Raw genomic sequence first — 19,565 nt, forward strand, 5'->3', positions numbered from 1 at the left:
AATGCCCAAAGCGGAAGCTAGCGAATGGCAACTTGATTAGCAAAGAAAGAGCTATTTTGTGAAGGGAAGGCAAGGTTGGTGCGCGGCGAGGGTCTTGCCTGCTGGGGGTAAGTACAAACTATCAGTTAGACGCTTATTGCCACACTCTGCTTCATCACTTAACAACACGCTTGTCACGAAGCTTGAAGGGAAATGAAGATGCTGGTGAGAGAAAAAGAGCCGCCGGTAAAGTGCAAGCTAACTAGCAACGTGGAAGCTAACGCCGCTAGCTGTTCTGTTACACGGCGCATCGAGCAGACTGGGGGACATTTGATCAGTTTCTTAGGTGGCTTTGTTAGCGTTTGACAGCCATTAAGTTGTGTCTTGTCAGTCAAGCAACACGAGTATTATTTACCTCAGATGTGGACTGCTGCTGTGTTTAGTGTTATATGTTGGCCCCAACACAGACAGGAAGGTGATGGTGTTGCGTTCAGGTACCCCCCTCTATCTGCGGAGATGGTGTTGCGTTCAGGTAACCCCCTCTTTCTGCGGAGTTGGTGTTGCGTTCAGGTAACCCCCTCTTTCTGCGGAGATGGTGTTGTGTTCAGGTACCCCCCTCTATCTGCGGAGATGGTGTTGCGTTCAGGTAACCCCCTCTTTCTGCGGAGATGGTGTTGCGTTCAGGTACCCCCCTCTTTCTGCGGAGATGGTGTTGCGTTCCGGTACCCCCCTCTTTCTCCGGAGATGGTGTTGCGTTCAGGTACCCCCCTCTTTCTGCGGAGATGGTGTTGCGTTCAGGTACCCCCCTCTTTCTGCAAAGATGGTGTTGTGTTCAGGTACCCCCCTCTTTCTGCGGAGATGGTGTTGCGTTCAGGTACCCCCCTCTTTTTGCGGAGATGGTGTTGTGTTCTGGTACTGCCCTCTTTCTGCGGAGATGGTGTTGCGTTCAGGTACCCCCCTCTTTCTGCGGAGATGGCGTCGCGTTCCGGTATCCCCCTCTTTCTGCGGAGATGGTGTTGCGTTCAGGTACCCCCCTCTTTCTGCGGAGATGGCGTCGCGTTCCGGTATCCCCCTCTTTCTGCGGAGATGGTGTTGCGTTCAGGTACCCCCCTCTTTCTCTGGAGTTGGTGTTGCATTTAGGTACCCCCCTCTTTCTGCGGAGATGGTGTTGCGTTCAGGTACCCCCCCTCTTTCTGCAGAGTTCGTATTGCATTCAGGTACCCCCCTCTTTCTGCGGAGATGGTGTTGCGTTCAGGTACCCCCCTCTTTTGCAAAAATGGTGTTGTGTTCAGGTACCCCCCTCTTTCTGCGGAGATGGTGTTGCGTTCAGGTACCCCCCTCTTTTTGCGGTGATGGTGTTGTGTTCTGGTACCGCCCTCTTTCTGCGGAGATGGTGTTGCGTTCAGGTACCCCCCTCTTTCTGCGGAGATGGCGTCGCGTTCCGGTATCCCCCTCTTTCTGCGGAGATGGTGTTGCGTTCAGGTACCCCCCTCTTTCTGCGGAGATGGTGTTGCGTTCAGGTACCCCCCTCTTTCTGCGGGGATGGTGTTGCGTTCAGGTACCCCCCTCTTTCTGCAGAGATGGTGTTGCGTTCAGGTACCTCCCTCTTTCTGTGGAGATGGTGTTGCGTTCAGGTACCCCCCTCTTTCTGCGGAGATGGTGTTGCGTTCCGGTACCCCCCTCTTTCTGCGGAGATGGTGTTGTGTTCAGGTACCCCCCTCTTTCTACGGAGGTGGAGTTGCGTTCAGGTACCCCCCTCTTTTTGCGGAGATGGTGTTGCGTTCAGGTACCCCCTCTTTCTACGGATATGGTGTTGCGTTCAGGTACCCCCCTCTTTCTGCGGAGATGGTGTTGCGTTCAGGTACCCCCCACTAAACAGCAGGTCGGCCGACCCGTCTGATAAAGCCTGTAAATGTGTTGGTCATGTATGATGTCTTTTTGTCATTTTTGTTTTGGGATGTGCAATGTCTATATGTTTAAATGTACGGCAGTGAAAATGAATTTCCCCACGGGGACCAATAAATCTAAATCTAATCTAATCTTTCTACAGAGATGATTATATTGCTTGACAGCCACAAACACCTCACTCCAAAATAACACGTCACTCGTGGTCGTCCACGTTGTAGCCGAGATCCCACTACTTACTGTTTTACTAGCTGTGTTATCACCTGGGATTGATTTAACACCAAAGCAATGATCTACAACAAAACTTTTTACCTCAGAAAACACTTAAAGGCCTACTGAAAGCCACTACTAGCGACCACGCAGTCTGATAGTTTATATATCAATGATGAAATATTAACATTGCAACACATGCCAATATGGCCTTTTTAGTTTACTAAATTGCAATTTTAAATTTCGTGCGAAGTGTCATGTTGAAAACGTCGGTATGGTGACGCGTGCGCGTGACGTCTCGGGTTCTAGCGGACATTTTTTTCCAGCCCGATCCAAGCTATACGTAGTCTGCTTTAATTGCATAATTACACAGTATTCTGGACATCTGTGTTGCTGAATATTTTGCAATTTGTTCAATTAATAATGGAGACATCAAAGAAGAAAGATGTAGGTGGGAAGCGGTGTATTGCGGCTCCCTTAAGCAACACAAACAAAGGCGGTATTTCCTTGTTTACATTCCCGAAGGTGAAGCTTGAACAGAGCGATCAAGCGAACATGGTTCCCGACCACATGTCAACCGGCAGGTTTTGGTGAGAAAATTGTGGTAATAAGTCAGCTCTTACTGTAGACATGAGCGGAGCTTGCGTCGTTCCTCGTGCACCTGTCAAAGAGGCAGCTGCGTGGCTTCCCTCAGAGACACTGGCAGTCACCACACCCGTGGCCACACCCCTCCGACTTTCAGGTACGATAGTATAATCTCACGACAACACGAGTAACACAATAAGCAGATAAGGGATTATTATTGTTTATTGTGAGCGAACTATGGTGCTGAATTTCCCCCAGGGATCAATAAAGTACTTTCTATTCTATTCTACTCTATTATATATATATATATATATATATATATATATATATATATATATATATATATATATATATATATATATATGTATGTATGTATGTATGTGTGTGTATATATATATATATGTATGTATATGTATGTATATATATATACATATATATACATACATATACATATATATATATACACATATACATACATATATATATATATATATATGTATGTATGTATGTGTGTGTATATATATATATATGTATGTATATGTGTATATATATATGTATATGTATGTATATATATGTATATATGTATATATATGTATATATGTATACATGTATATATATATGTATATATATGTATATATATATATATATGTATATATATATATATATGTATATATATTTGAAATAGGGACAGAAACATAGATATCCGAAACAGTTATCCAATGTATGCATCATAGTGTTTGTAGCCAAAGCTCATTTACAACACTTGTCCCCAACAACAACAACAACAACAACACAGATCTAACATCATTAAAATGGGAAAATAAAAAGAATGAAGCAAATAGTAATAATACAAAGTGCAAACTGGACAAAAGCCAATAATAATAATAACAACACAGACAAAGTGCAAACTAGATAAGAACCATCCATCATCCATTTTCTACCGCTTATTCCCTTTTGGGGTCGCGGGGGGCGCTGGCGCCTATCTCAGCTACAATCGGGCGGAAGGCGGGATACACCCTGGACAAGTCGCCACCTCATCACAGGGCCAACACAGATAGACAGACAACATTCACACTCACATTCACACACTAGGGCCAATTTAGTGTTGCCAATCAACCTATCCCCAGGTGCATGTCTTTGGAAGTGGGAGGAAGCCGGAGTATCCGGAGGGAACCCACGCATTCACGGGGAGAACATGCAAACTCCACACAGAAAGATCCCGAGCCTGGATTTGAACCCAGGACTGCAGGAACTTCTTATTGTGAGGCAGACGCACTAACCCTTCTGCCACCGTGAAGCCCTTAGATAAGAACCAATTAGTAAAAATTAAACATGGGAACTAGATTGTTGCTTAACGAGCCACAATTTTGTTATCTTTGTGAAAGTGACAAGTGCAGGTGTACATTTCAAAGTGTCAGGTAGAGAGTTCCTTGTTGTGCTGCTTTTATTGCAAAGGCAGTCTGGGCAAAAGATGTCCTACGGAATGCAACACAACAGTTGCCTTTTGACGTTGCTCGGGTGGTAGATCTGCTACCACTTTGCAGTCCTGTTATTGCCTTGCAGAGCAATTGCGGAGCAGAGTTATTTAAGCATTTAAAAACCAGTTTGATGGTGTGTAATAAAATACAATTGGTAAAACTTGAAATATTGTATTTTGTTAAATTTGGCAGTGATGACATGGTATATATACTGTTTAGGTTTAAGTAAAGGTGGAACATGAGAAAAGGATTCTCAAAGTGGGGAAGATTCCGGTTTGTCCGCACCGACAGTACTTGCCCTCTACTGTTATGTGATGGTTATCAGTATCAGTATTTATCCCATCTGGTGTGTCACGTGTGCTGGGATGGCAATGAAGTCCTTTGAATCATTTTTTAAAAAAGCCTACATATTTGTTATTGTTTTTTCAAGCAGGTTGTGGCTGGTTGCAGGGTTTCTGGAACAAAAGAGCCGTGTCATCCCCCCTTCCGTCCTCTCGTACCCCCCTCCCCCCTCCCTGTGTCTTCCCCTGTGTGTTGGTGACCCCGCAACCCCACCCGCTCCCGTTTGAACCCTTGTGTCGTGTCGTTACTCTGACCCAAAGCCGCCCTCTCACCCCATGCTTGGGACAAAGCCAACCCACTGCCAGCCCAATGACTGCCTGGATCGTCCTGCCTGTCAGCCTGTCTGTCTTCTCCATCACAGGAATATGGATAGTGTGAGTAGCACTAAACATCACTTCTAGCATTAGGGGTCAAGGTTTTTATTTACAGGTTAGAAATAATACAATCATTTCCTAACTGCTATGTGGGAAATCCTACATAGTCTCCATGTACACTTCTTAATCAATTTGTTGATTAACAAATGAGCTAATCAGAGGTCGACTTATTTTCTCCCACTGAATCACGATTTTGGATAACTCTTGGGACCAACTTTCTGGAAAAAGTTTTTGTTCCAATATGAATGCGCTCCAGTGCACACAGCAGGGGTCATAATGCAGACCCTCCAGGAATTTGTGATGTTGCAATCGCAGCAAATTTCACTAATTCAACCAATTATGCCTGGCCTTGCAACTTTGTCCATATCCAAACTATTTAGTAGGGATGTAACGATATCAAAATCTTACAGTTCAGTATTGTCACGGACGGTATGAAAGGTGAACTGCACCTTTTAAAAACATGTTGCCTATCGTTCACAATCCTTATGAGAGACAAGAAGACCAAAGTTTTTTTGCATTCTAAATTGTAATAATCGGCTCGTTCTAGTTGGCTAGCAATGCAGCTATATCAATCTATTCTGCCTCTGCATCACTTTATAAAAGCATCTAAAAAACACAGACGATACTTCATTTACGTTCTGTACACTGTTTATTAACTAGGGTTGTACGGTATACCGTTATGAGTATAGTACTGTGATACTAATAGATCATATTCTGTACTATACCACCACTGAAAAGTACTGGTGTATACATGATCAGTATTATAGTGACTTACTTGATGGAGAGTTGTCCATTTGGGCCAACTGATTGATTTGGGTAAGCACTCCATTATTTTTGGCATAACTTGGCTCCTAGTTCCACATTATGGTTATCAAATCTTTTTTCTCGGCCTTAGTCTGGATCCCCTCCCCACGAGCCCAGTCTGAGATTGACCTTTTTTGGCATCTTGCAAGCGTTTTTTATCATCTTTAAAATAATAAAAAAAAAAAAGACGCGTTCTTGTCTCACAAAAGGATTGTGAACGATAGGCAGAATTCCCCAAAAAGTGTAGCTCACCTTTAGATAAATAGATAGATAGATAGATAGTACTTTATTGGTTCCTGCAGGAAAATTAAAATTCCAGCAGCAGTGTACAGAGTTGAGATCAATTTAAATAAAAGTAAATAATGGGGGTTTAAATGGAAACACAATAGAGAAATATTACAATTAGAATAAAAAATAAAAAGCAAAGGCCATGGTGCAATATTGTTAAGGAATAGTCCAAAAGAAAAAATGCCATCGTGTGTAAAATGAAGTGGCAGGAATGTTTAGGGAAAAAAACCACTTACAGTAATTGAACACATTCATACTGCTAAAAAGTTGTAATCACATGTATTACTAAAAATATGTATTTTTAAAAGCAAAAAATTGTGCGGAAACATCCCTTGTTTCAAGCAAATATCTGACTATTTTACTTGAAATAATGTAACTACTTCAAAAATGTATGTTTAGCTTTGCTGGCTTCCAATATATTTTCTGGGTGATGGTTAATTAAGTAGCTTCTCATTTTCCTGCGGTGTGCAGAGTCCTCGACACTACCGGACGCTTTCCCTCAGCGGCGGTGCACCCTGACCCGCTCTGTGTCGCCTTGGACACTGGACACCAAGCTTTAGCTTTAGTATGCAGAACTCTGCCAAAGTGGTTATGTTTTCGCCAGGGTTTCTTTATCTGTTTGTTAGCAACTTAACTCAAAATAGTATGGGTGGACTTTGTTGACATGTTTAGTCCATAAACAATTCCTCTTATCTACTCCGATCACACTTCTCTCTTCCTCATTTCCTCCCCCTTACTGCGCTCTATGCCCCCGCCCTCTGATCTCGTGTTGCACAGACAATAATGGGAGATGGAGTTTATTTTTAGACCGGCAAATGCAAAAGCGCCAAAAAAACCTACACTCACTAAGTTTTAGTTTCTTACCGTCAGACGTCACGTTTTAAAAGTGCAATACGAGGATGTCGTAGTGGTTTGTGTTGTGGTTTGTGCAGCCCTTTGAGACACTAGTGATTTAGGGCTATATAAGTAAACATTGATTGATTGATTGAATACGGCGCTGACTCCAATATATTACACTAGGGATGTTCCGAAATGAAAATTTGTGGCCGAAGCCGAAGCCGAATAAAATTTAAACGCTTGGCCGAAGGCCGAATACCGAATAATGAATGCAGTTTTTCACAATTTTTTTAACATTGCATAAATAGCCTCGAATAAATATTTAGACATGTTTTTCAAATAAAGTAATTTTTATTGAATATTGACATTTTTTTAATATTCCAGTAGTCTTTGCTTTTCAAAAAAAGCACAGTTTTTTCATTTATATTAGGCCTTCAAACAAAACATGCATTCCAAAAAAAAAAATAAAGTGCATTAAAGTGGATAAACCCACAACAAATGAATTATTGTCCTTTTGGCAAAAGTCTGCTTAGCCACAGTAGATATGCTAATAATGTAAACAGAAGGCTCAAGTAAATCTCAATTAAGTGTGTGCTTGTAACCTCATACACTTATACAGGTAGCCTACACAACAGGCTAATAATGTAAACAGAGGCCCCACTAAATCTCAATTAAGTGTGTGCTTGTAACCTCATACACTTATACAGGTAGCCTACACAACAGGCTAATAATGTAAACAGAAGGCTCAAGTAAATCTCAATTAAGTGTGTGCTTGTAACCTCATACACTTATACAGGTAGCCTACACAACAGGCTAATAATGTAAACAGAGGCCCCACTAAATCTCAATAAGTGTGTGCTTGTAACCTCATACACTTATACAGGTACACAACATATCCCAACGTCACTGCACGTTGGTTGATTGCGTCACCACGTCAAAAAATTGCGTCACACGCCACTATTCGGCCTTGTTTTTAACTCATTCCACCGAAGGCCGAATGTGGCTTTTTTTGCCATATTTGGCCGAATATATTCGGTTACCGATTAATCAGTGCATCCCTATATTACACCCCTACTAATTTGCATAATTTCAGCCATTTTTTCTGTAAGCGGTGTGCAAACTTGCACTTGTCGACTGTCTAATCAAAAACAGAATCAGACATACTTTATTAATCCCGAGGGGAAATAAAAATTTTCAGCACAATCCCATTCAAGGTCAGACAAACATTACAGGGAGACAGAACAGGATTGCTGACGGCTCCTTACAAAAAAGGTGAGATACAGGTAAACAAGTGGGGGGAAATAAAACAATTAAAAAATCTGTCTAAGCCTGGGCCCCTGGAGAGGGGTTCCAGACTGAGGCCAAGGGAAAAAAACAACTCATAGCAATAGCACACATCCCTCTTACATGTGTGTAAGAGGGAAACATCAAAGAAGACAAAGGACATTAAAGACATTAAAAGACCAGCGCTGATGCAACCAGACACTTCTACATACAGCTATGAATAAAATGTAAAAGAAAGATATGCACTGTGGTGGCCTCTGGGGTGTTCCACGCCATCGTCTGCTGGGGTGGAGGGAGCATGGCCATGGCAAAAGACTGAAAAGGGTGTGACATCAGTCCTGGGATGTTTTCTGACACACTTGGCATCCTTAGATTTTAAATGTAGCTTATCACTGCTGGAGTTTGTTGTTTCACAGAACATTCTTGTGTCAGGCAACTGCTGCTCAGACGGACGTCAGTGTGTTGCTGTTGCTGCCGCCATACACAGATCAATGGTGTCGACATTATTTTAAGCTTTCCGTGTAATAGAAAACATTTTTATTTTTAAATGTATTATTTCAAATGTTACAAAATGAATCGATGCAAATAATGTCTTGCCAAACTCAATTGCTCTGGAAATTGCAACTCTGAATGGCAAACGACATCAGATTTGAGTTAGTAAAGGAAGGTCGACCATTGCTTTTCAATCCTACCAAATCAATAGCAAGACCATGTTGTGATAAAAGCAAATACTGCACCAGAAAGGAAACTAAACTCGAGTATAAAGTATCACTACTGTATATTTTATGTACAGTCATGGTCAATAGTTTACATACACTTGTAAAGACCATAATGTCATGGCTGTCTGGAGTTTCCAATCATTTCTACAACTCTTATTAGGGACGGCGTGGCGCAGTGGGAGAGTGGCCGTGTAAAACCCGAGGGTCCCGGGTTCAATCCCCACCTAGTACCAACCTCATCACGTCCGTTGTGTCCTGAGCAAGACACTTCACCCTTGCTCCTGATGGGTGCTGGTTGGCGCCTTGCATGGCAGCTCCCTCCATCAGTGTGTGAATGTGTGTGTGAATGTGGAAGTAGTGTCAAAGCGCTTTGAGTACCTTGAAGGTAGAAAAGCACTATACAAGTACAACCCATTTATCATTTATTTATTTATTTTATATTGGAGCACATACTTGTTGGTCACAAAAACATTCATGAATTTTGCTTCTTTTATGAATTTATTATGGGTGTACTGAAAAAGACCTCAAAATTGTTCAGGACAAGCTAAAATCATCACCCTGGAGGTTGGGTCTCGGCGCTGTTTGGTGTTCCAACAGGACAATGACCCCAAACACACCTCAAAAGTGGTAAAGGAATGGCTAAATCAGGCTAGAATGAAGGTTTTAGAATGGCCTTCCCAAAGTCCTGACTTAAACATGTGGACAATGCTGAAGAAACAAGTCGATGTCAGAAAACCAACACATTTAGCTGAACTGCATCAATTTTGTCAAGAGGAGTGGTCAAAAAAATGAAGCAGAGGCTTGTGGATGGCTACCAAAAGCGCCTTATTGCAGTGAAACTTGCCAAGGGACATGTCAATCAATCAATCAATGTTTATTTATATAGCCCCAAATCACAAATGTCTCAAAGGACTGCACAAATCATTACGACTACGACATCCTCGGAAGAACCCACAAAAGGGCAAGGAAAACTCACACCCAGTGGGCGGGGAGAATTCACATCCAGTGGGACGCCAGTGACAATGCTGACTATGAGAAACCTTGGAGAGGACCTCAGATGTGGGCCACCCCCCCCCCCTCTAGGGGACCGAAAGCAATGGATGTCGAGCGGGTCTAACATGATACTGTGAAAGTTCAATCCATAGTGGCTCCAACACAGCCGCGAGAGTTCAGTTCAAAGCGGATCCAAGACAGCAGCGAGAGTCCCGTCCACAGGAAACCATCCCAAGCGGAGGCGGATCAGCAGCGTAGAGATGTCCCCAACCGATACACAGGCGAGCGGTCCATCCTGGGTCCCAATGAGCGGTCCATCCTGGGTCTCGACTCTGGACAGCCAGTACTTCATGCATGGTCATCGGACCGGACCCCCTCCACAAGGGAGGGGGGGTATAGGAGAAAAAAGAAAAGAAGCAGCAGATCAACTGGTCTAAAAAGGAGGTCTATTTAAAGGCTAGAGTATACAGATGAGTTTTAAGGTGAGACTTAAATGCTTTGTAAGCAAATATGAACATTGCTGTATGTATACTTTTGATTGCTGACATTTTCAGTAGAGCCACAATAAATTCATAAAAGAAGCAAACTTCATGAATGTTTTTTGTGAGCAACAAGTATGTGCTCCAGTTGACAAAAAAATAAGAATTGTTGAAGTGATTGGAAAGTCGAGAGAGCCATGACATGATGTTCTTTACAAGTGTACGCACACTTTTGACCACCACTGAATGTGTGTTTATGTATCATTACTGTGATAACTCCTACTACTATATCATTACTGTGATAACTCCTACTACTATATCATTACTGTGATAACTCCTACTACTATATCATTACTGTGATAACTCCTACTACTATATCAGCACTGTGATAACTCCTACTACTATATCAGTACTGTGATAACTCCTACTACTATATCAGTAGTGTGATAACTCCTACTACTATATCAGTACTGTGATAACTCCTACTACTATATCAGTACTGTGATAACTCCTACTACTATATCATTACTGTGATAACTCCTACTACTATATCAGTACTGTGATAACTCCTACTACTATATCAGTACTGTGATAACTCCTACTACTATATCAGCACTGTGATAACTCCTACTACTATATCAGTACTGTGATAACTCCTACTACTATATCAGTACTGTGATAACTCCTACTACTATATCATTACTGTGATAACTCCTACTACTATATCAGTACTGTGATAACTCCTACTACTATATCAGCACTGTGATAACTCCTACTACTATATCAGTACTGTGATAACTCCTACTACTATATCAGTAGTGTGATAACTCCTACTACTATATCAGCACTGTGATAACTCCTACTACTATATCATTACTGTGATAACTCCTACTACTATATCAGTACTGTGATAACTCCTACTACTATATCAGCACTGTGATAACTCCTACTACTATATCGGTACTGTGATAACTCCTACTACTATATCATTACTGTGATAACTCCTACTACTATATCAGCACTGTGATAACTCCTACTACTATATCAGCACTGTGATAACTCCTACTACTATATCGGTACTGTGATAACTCCTACTACTATATCAGTACTGTGATAACTCCTACTACTATATCAGCACTGTGATAACTCCTACTACTATATCATTACTGTGATAACTCCTACTACTATATCAGTACTGTGATAACTCCTACTACTATATCAGCACTGTGATAACTCCTACTACTATATCGGTACTGTGATAACTCCTACTACTATATCATTACTGTGATAACTCCTACTACTATATCAGCACTGTGATAACTCCTACTACTATATCAGCACTGTGATAACTCCTACTACTATATCGGTACTGTGATAACTCCTACTACTATAACAGTACTGTGATAACTCCTACTACTATATCAGTAGTGTGATAACTCCTACTACTATATCAGTACTGTGTCATGACACTTGAAATGGTGTTGTTTACTCCCCAGATATGCCATGGCTGTGATGAATCACCATGTTTGTCCCGTGGAAAACTGGTGAGCATTTCATTTGATCTTTGTTGTCTAACACGAGACACGAAGTGATTCAGCGTGATGGCTGCTGTGTGATGGCTGCAGGTCCTACAACGTGACCTGCACAGAAGAGCTGCTCCGCCCAGGCTTTCCCAAGACCTGTTGCACCATCCAGGACATCCCCCTAATCAGGTGTCCTGTTCAACCCCCTTTCCTCTCATCAAAGCCTGCACAGCTACATTAGTCCCCGTGTGGATTATCATGCTGTGGTTGTCACATCACTCCTGCTTTTGTGTCGTCCAACATCACAAGACCTCAGCCTTTATCAAGGACGTGCTATCATAAAGTGATGCGATTGTTTCATCAAAATGCTTATGTGATGCCACTGTGTTAATAATTCCATTTTTTGTCTGTATTTGTTACAGTAAATGTGGTTCTTTCCCTCCTGAAAGCTGCCTGTTCAGCCTCATCGGCAATGTTGGAGCCTTCATGGGTGAGTACGAGCTCCACATACATCCAGGAAATGTTGATGGTGTCAACAAATGAATGTGCAGCACTGAAGATGTGCTCTCATGTCTTGTAAATACAGTCGTCCCTGCTTTATCACAGTCAACTGGGACTGGACCTGGCTGTGGTATATGAGGACTAGAATAAATACAACTTTTTACAACCTTCTGTATATATATTTTAACATAATTAAAGCCCTCTAACTAGAGCTGGGCGATATGGTCTTTTTAATATCGCAATACTTTTAGGCCATGTCACCATACACTAGGGATGCACCGATTAATCGGTAACCGAATATATTCAGTTGATTTTTGCCCTAGAAGATACAATTATGAAATCTAGGTCTAAGTCAGCCCTACATAGAGGTTTTTGTTTCATGTCTCTATGACATTCCTAACGGAACTTACGAGCAGTCTGTTTTTTTTTCTTCTTTCTAGGGGGCGCTAGAGCGCAATTTTCATTTTTGGGGTTTGGTTACTTAATAAGTTGGGAGGTTTTGCCACACCGACGTGTGTGTCAATTTTGGTGAGTTTTGAAGTATGTTAAGGGGGTCAAATTAGGGTGCGAAGGAGCGGAATAATAATAAAACCTTACAGTTTCAATAGGGTCCTTGGCCCATTGCAAAAGGACTCCTGTGGAGTTCTTTTGCAATGGGCCAAGGACCCTAAAAAAAAGTCTGCTCTATTCCGCCCATAAAGACCTCTAAATAACCATCCAAAAACTACCAACAATACTCCATTTGCATTTCGTGACCTGAATACTAACAAAGTATTAGCAATATCGTTATTGTAGGCGCTAATGCAGACAAACTTGTTAGCCGCGACGTAATCAATCATTGGAGCTCGTAAAAATTATTTTTAGATCATAGATATTGTCTCTCACCTTGCTAGTTGGACATATTCCGACAAGTAATGGCGAGAAAGACACGAAAAGAGGCTAAGTTCCACTCCCTTTTTTTTAAGAGGATTGAGTCATTCTTCATCTAGACAAGAATATAACAAGATACTATCACTCTGCATCCCGATGACAGCAGACATTGTACAGTAAGAGATGTTTATTATGTTTGTTGGCTCTCATGAAGTCTCAGTGATGTTTTTCAATGAAAAAGTGAACATAGCATTTATTTAAAGTAAGCAAAATACATAAATATTTCATGTTAGTATAAATATTCCTGTTACATTACATACATATGTAGTGTGTATACTAAACCTTAATGGAGGTGTTTGAATGGATTTAAGTGCTTTATAAACAGAATAAAGCTCCCTTGTAAGCTGATGTGAGATCACATTTATTTCTTAGTTAGAATGCATAAAAAAAGGACAACATGATTGCATTGTTGCAATGGAGTGTCAATAACCCTCTTGCACCTTCACTGGCTTCTACTCAAGTTCCGTATCATCAAACAAACTCCTGGTTTGTTAAAAAGTTCTGTTCCTCTGATGTGGTGTGCAATGTCTTACCACCCGCACAGCATACATTATATAGCAATACTTTTAGACTTTATGTACATATATATTTGGGCTGTCAAAGTTAAAGTTAATAACCTTTTTGACCCTCGGGCACTTCCGTAGCCGGAGGGGAAACTTGGCTGAGTTCACTTGTTATTGATGAGCAACAAGCTGGAAAATGGCGAGCAGAAATGAACAAAAGAAAATGATACATATCTGGTTCAAAGCCATGGCAAGTTCTGGTTGACTCCTGAATTGCAGAATGTTTAGCAGGCTGAATATTACATTTTATTAGGTTAAAACATTTATATGAATGATATGAAGACCATTAACTTATACAGAATATCAGAAGCCTTTATTCACGTTAAAAGATAGCATTTTACATTAGCAAACATCTTTGACACGACGCATGATCACAACAATCCACATATTTGTGTTAATGCATGAAACTGGTATCGGATAATGGACCACTTCTCCCAGAACATTGTTGAAATGACAATTGCTTTGGTGTTCACATGTTTATGTCTTGTTTGCACACATAACTCCCGAAGTGGACTGGACAAAATGATTGGCACCTTTTCAAAATTGTAAGAAATAGTTGTATTCCAAGCATTGATTGATTGATAACTTTTATTAGTAGATTGCACAGTACAGTACATATTCCGTACAATTGACCACTAAATGGTAACACCCCAATAAGTTTTTCAACTTGTTTAAGTCTGAGTCCACGTAAATCAATTCATGTGATGCTCCTTTCATTTGTAATGATTTTCACCTGCAGCAGGTAACAGGTGCTGGTCATGTAGAAATCACACTTGCAGCCAGTTAAAATGGAGACCAGTTGACTCAACCTTTGTGTTGTGTGTACCACACTGAGAAAAGAAAGAAGAGCAAGGAACTCTCAGAAGATTAGAGAAGCAAGACTGTGGAAAAGCACGGACGACCTCCAGGCTCCAAGTCCATCTGCAGAGATCTAAATCTTCCTGTGTCTACCGTGTGCAATGTCAACAAGAAGTTTCAAGCCCATGGCACTGGAGCTAACATCCCTGGAAAAATTGATGAAAGACTGCAACAAAGGATTGTTACAATTGTGGATAAAAAACCTGGATCCGCTTCCAAACAAATTCAAGCAATCGCAATGAAAAGACGGTAGCTGACACATAAACTTAAAAAAAAGCAAGACTGTAGTTTGCAAAAACTTACCTGAGGAAGCCAACATCCTTCTGGGAGAAGGTCCTGTGGACAGATGAGACTCAAGTGGAGCTTTTTGGTAAAGCACATCATCACACTGTTTACAGAAAACAAAATGAGGCCTTGAAAGAAAAGAACACCGTCCCTACAGTCAAACATGGTGGAGCTTCACTGAAGTTTTGCTGCTTCTGGTACTGGATGCCTTGACTGTGTGCCTGGCATCATGAAATCTGAGGACTAGCAAATAATGTAGGGCCCAGTGTCAGAAAGCTGGTTCTGTGTCAGAAGTCCTGGGTCTTCCAGCAGGACAAAGCATACTTTTAAAAGCAGACAAAGCGTTGGAGAGTTGTGAAGTGGCCATCAAGGAGTATGAGGGGAGTGTGAAAAGTTGTACAAACTGCAGTTTGGAGAACTTCAAATGTGAGAGACTTGAAGCAGTTTGCAAAAGAAGAGTGGTCCAAACTTCCAGTAGCAAGGTGTAAGAAACTCATTGATAGTTACTTCTTTTTTCCAAAGGGTGTGCTACCAAATATTAAGTTGAGGGCGCCAATCATTTTGTCCAGTCCGGAGTCCTGTGTTGTTCCAATGCAAACAAGACATAAACATGTGACTACAAAGGCAGGGTTCTTGAGGGTGCATGGGAGTTTGCCCAACCAGTCTACATGTGCTTTGTGGACTTGGAGAAGGCATTCCACCGTGTCCCTCGGGAAGTCCTGTGGGGAGTGCTCAGAGAGTATGGGGTACCGGACTGTCTTATTGTGGCGGTCCACTTCCTTTATGATCAGTGTCAGAGCTTGGTCCGCATTGCCGGCAGTAAGTCGGACACGTTTCCAGTGAGGGTTGGACTCCGCCAAGGCTGTCCTTTGTCACCCATTCTGTTCATAACTTTTATGGACAGAATTTCTAGGCGCAGTCAAGGCATTGAGGGGTTCTGGTTTGGTGGCCACGGGATTAGGTCTCTGGTTTTGCAGACGATGTGGTCCTGATGGCTTCATCTGGCCAGGATCTTCAGCTCTCACTGGATCGGCTCGCAGCCGAGTGTGAAGCGGCCGGAATGAGAATCAGCACCTCCAAGTCCGAGTCCATGGTTCTCGCCCGGAAAAGGGTGGAGTGCCATCTCCAGGTTGGGGAGGAGACCCTGCCCCAAGTGGAGGAGTTCAAGTACCTAGGAGTCTTGTTCACCAGTGAGGGAAGAGTGGATGGTGAGATCGACAGGCGGATCGGTGCGGCGTCTTCAGTAATGCGGACGTTGTACCGATCCGTTGTGGTGAAGAAGGAGCTGAGCCGGAAGGCAAAGCTCTCAATTTACCGGTCGATCTACGTTCCCATCCTCACCTATGGTCATGAGCTTTGGGTCATGACCGAAAGGATAAGATCACGGGTACAAGCGGCCCAAATGAGTTTGGGTCTCTCCCTTAGAGATAGGGTGAGAAGCTCTGTCATCTGGGAGGAACTCAAAGTAAAGCCGCTGCTCCTTCACATGGAGAGGAGCCTGATGAGGTGGTTCGGGCATCTGGTCAGGATGCCACCCGAACGCCTCCCTAGAGAGGTGTTTAGGGCACTTCCAACCGGTAGGAGGCCACGGGGAAGACCCAGGACACGTTGGGAAGACTATGTCTCCCGGCTGGCCTGGGAACGCCTCGGGATCCCCCGGGAAGAGCTAGACGAAGTGGCTGGGGAGAGGGAAGTCTGGGTTTCCCTGCTTAGGCTGCTGCCCCCGCGACCCGACCTCGGATAAGCGGAAGAAGATGGATGGATGGACTACCAAAGCATTTGTGGTTTCAACAATGTTCTGGCAGAAGTGCATTATCTGACAGAAATGCAGGGCTGCATATATTTTTGGTTACGACTGTACATATACAGTTTGTATATAGATGATGAATACTTTTGCAACAACACAAGCTCCCGGTCCTGATGTGTGTGAACAATGTACATACACACTCTTCATAAATGCATACAATCAATCAGGTGGTGTCTATGTCAGCCTCAGGAGCCACGCAGGCCTTGAAATAGCCTGAGCTCCCATATCAATTATTCATGTGCTTTCCCACCATGACCCCCCCTCTGCACTTCATCCATTACTCCTCCTACCTGTCAGGTAGGATCAGCACTCATGTTTGCCCCCTCCCCCCACTGCTGCAGTGTTCACCCTTTACCACGTCTTCCTGCACTGGGACTCACGAGTCACAACATTAGGTACACCTGCACAGTCTCCTGACACTCAATCTTTTTCATAAAAGAGGGACGAATATTACAAACACTCGTCTGATCAACAACATTCATAACTCTTCTCTTTGCATTCTACTAACCCTGTTTCCATATGAGTTGGAAAATGGTGTTAGATGTAAATATAAACAGAATACAATGATTTGCAAATCCTTTTCAAGCCATATTCAGTTGAATATGCTACAAAGACAACATATTTCATGTTCAAACTCATACACTATATATTTTTTTTGCAAATAATAATAACTTAGAATATCATGGCTGCGACACGTGCCAAAGTAAGTTACCCATGCCTTGGGCACTGATGCACCCCCACACCATCACACATGCTGGCTTTTCCAGCCGAGTCATAGCAAAGACTATAAAAATGGGACTCATGACCTCCCTGCTTGTCACTCAGCATCAAGGCTTGGAATTGGGGGTTAAATCACCAGAAATGCTCCCCTCACCTCCCAGGGGGCGATCAAGGGTGATGGGTCAAATGCAGAGAACACTTTCACCACATCTAGTTTGTGTGTGACAATCATTGCTACTTTAACTTTAACTTTTTTTTTTTCAACTTTGCGTCTATAACAGTCTGGGTATTTGTTCTGTTGTGTTTATGTTTGTGTTTAAATAAAAGTCAATAGTCCCATTCTGGCTGAATAAACACAAAACACCTTCCATAAAATGTAAATGGACTTAAACATCATTGAGGCTCCCACATTACTTGCCGTAAGCCAATGAAGTCTTCATTGGGCACTCATTGGAATCGTCGTGATTACTTTCTTGTAGTGGTGGTAAGTGTTTGTGTGTTTGTTGTCCTCAGTGGTGATGGTGTGCCTTCTGCGCTACGCCCAGGTGGTCGAACACAGCCACGGGTGTTGGGTCAACACCGGCGCTCTGGTGTCGGGTTGCACCAACGCAGTGGGTCTGGTCATGGTGGGCAACTTCCAGGTGAACACACCTTTAGTAAAGTCCCACCTGGACCCCACACACCACCCTCTCATCCTCTTCATCCACCTGACAGGTGGACCACGCCAAGTCTCTGCACTACGTGGGCGCCGGCGTGGCCTTCCCAGCAGGACTTCTGTTCGTCTGCTTGCAGTGTGTGCTCACCTACCGGGTGGCACTGACCGCCCTGGACTACTGGATGGCACACCTCCGTGTGGCTCTGGCACTCGCAGCCATGGTCTCCCTCGTCCTCAGCATCCTTTACTAGTTCACTAATCACCTTTACTAGCTCACTACTCACCTTTACTAGCTCACTACTCACCTTTACTAGCTCACTACTCACCTTTACTAGCTCACTACTCACTTTTATTAGTTCACTACTCACCTTTACTAGCTCACTACTCACCTTTACTAGCTCACTACTCACTTTTATTAGTTCACTACTCACCTTTACTAGCTCACTACTCACCTTTACTAGCTCACTACTCACCTTTACTAGCTCACTACTCACCTTTACTAGCTCACTACTCACTTTTATTAGTTCACTACTCACCTTTACTAGCTCACTACTCACCTTTACTAGCTCACTACTCACCTTTACTAGCTCACTACTCACTTTTATTAGTTCACTACTCACCTTTACTAGCTCACTACTCACCTTTACTAGCTCACTACTCACCTTTACTAGCTCACTACTCACTTTTATTAGTTCACTACTCACCTTTACTAGCTCACTACTCACCTTTACTAGCTCACTACTCACCTTTACTAGCTCACTACTCACTTTTACTAGCTCACTACTCACCTTTACTAGCTCACTACTCACCTTTACTAGCTCACTACTCACCTTTACTAGCTCACTACTCACCTTTACTAGCTCACTACTCACCTTTACTAGCTCACTACTCACTTTTACTAACTCACTACTGTCCTTTACCAGCTCATTACTCACCTTTACTAGCTCACTACTCACCTTTACTAGCTCACTACTCACCTTTACTAGTTCACTACTCACCTTTATTAGCTCACTACTCACCTTTACTAGCTCACTACTCTCCTTTACTAGCTCACTACTCACCTTTACTAGCTCACTACTCACCTTTACTAGTTCACTACTCACCTTTACCAGCTCACTACTCACCTTTACCAGCTCACTACTCTCCTTTACTAGCTCACTACTCACCTTTACTAGCTCACTACTCACCTTTACTAGCTCACTACTCACCTTCACTAGCTCACTACTCACCTTCACTAGCTCACTACTCACCTTTACTAGCTCACTACTCACCTTTACTAGCTCACTACTCACCTTTACTAGCTCACTACTCACCTCCTTTCATTTCCCCATTTAAGACTCATTGATTCTGTGATTGGACAGACTGAAGTTCACATTGTTCCAGCCTGCATGACCGATGGATGTTTATATTTTGTGTGTATGTGAGTGGACAGACAGATATTTATGT

At 42.6% G+C, this 19,565-nt stretch overlaps 2 protein-coding genes across 6 annotated transcripts in view; one reads left to right on the forward strand and one right to left on the reverse strand.

The window, feature by feature from the left end:
- LOC133556840 (cytoplasmic tRNA 2-thiolation protein 1) overlaps window positions 1-19,565 on the reverse strand; it is a 627,421-nt gene that overhangs the window by 535,389 nt on the left and 72,467 nt on the right. The gene's annotated exons all lie outside the window — the stretch shown is intronic.
- Window positions 1-19,565, forward strand: part of LOC133556842 (transmembrane protein 150A-like) — a 23,222-nt gene continuing 3,657 nt past the window's right edge. For 3 of the 5 annotated variants that reach the window (XR_009807618.1, XR_009807619.1, XM_061907156.1), the window contains exons 1-7: window positions 20-107; window positions 4,591-4,873; window positions 11,774-11,821; window positions 11,903-11,989; window positions 12,223-12,290; window positions 17,978-18,105; window positions 18,179-18,356. Coding sequence is in view for 3 of the 5 variants with exons in the window: in XM_061907156.1 (XP_061763140.1) it covers window positions 4,809-4,873; window positions 11,774-11,821; window positions 11,903-11,989; window positions 12,223-12,290; window positions 17,978-18,105; window positions 18,179-18,356 (574 nt within the window). In the remaining 2 variants the exon portion in view is untranslated. Of the gene's footprint in view, window positions 108-4,587; window positions 4,874-11,773; window positions 11,822-11,902; window positions 11,990-12,222; window positions 12,291-17,977; window positions 18,106-18,178; window positions 18,357-19,565 lie in introns of all 5 variants that reach the window. The other 2 variants (XM_061907158.1, XM_061907157.1) reach the window with 2 other exon arrangements.

Source organism: Nerophis ophidion, linkage group LG07 (assembly GCF_033978795.1).
Source record: "Nerophis ophidion isolate RoL-2023_Sa linkage group LG07, RoL_Noph_v1.0, whole genome shotgun sequence".
In the NCBI taxonomy this organism is placed as follows: Eukaryota; Metazoa; Chordata; class Actinopteri; order Syngnathiformes; family Syngnathidae; genus Nerophis; species Nerophis ophidion.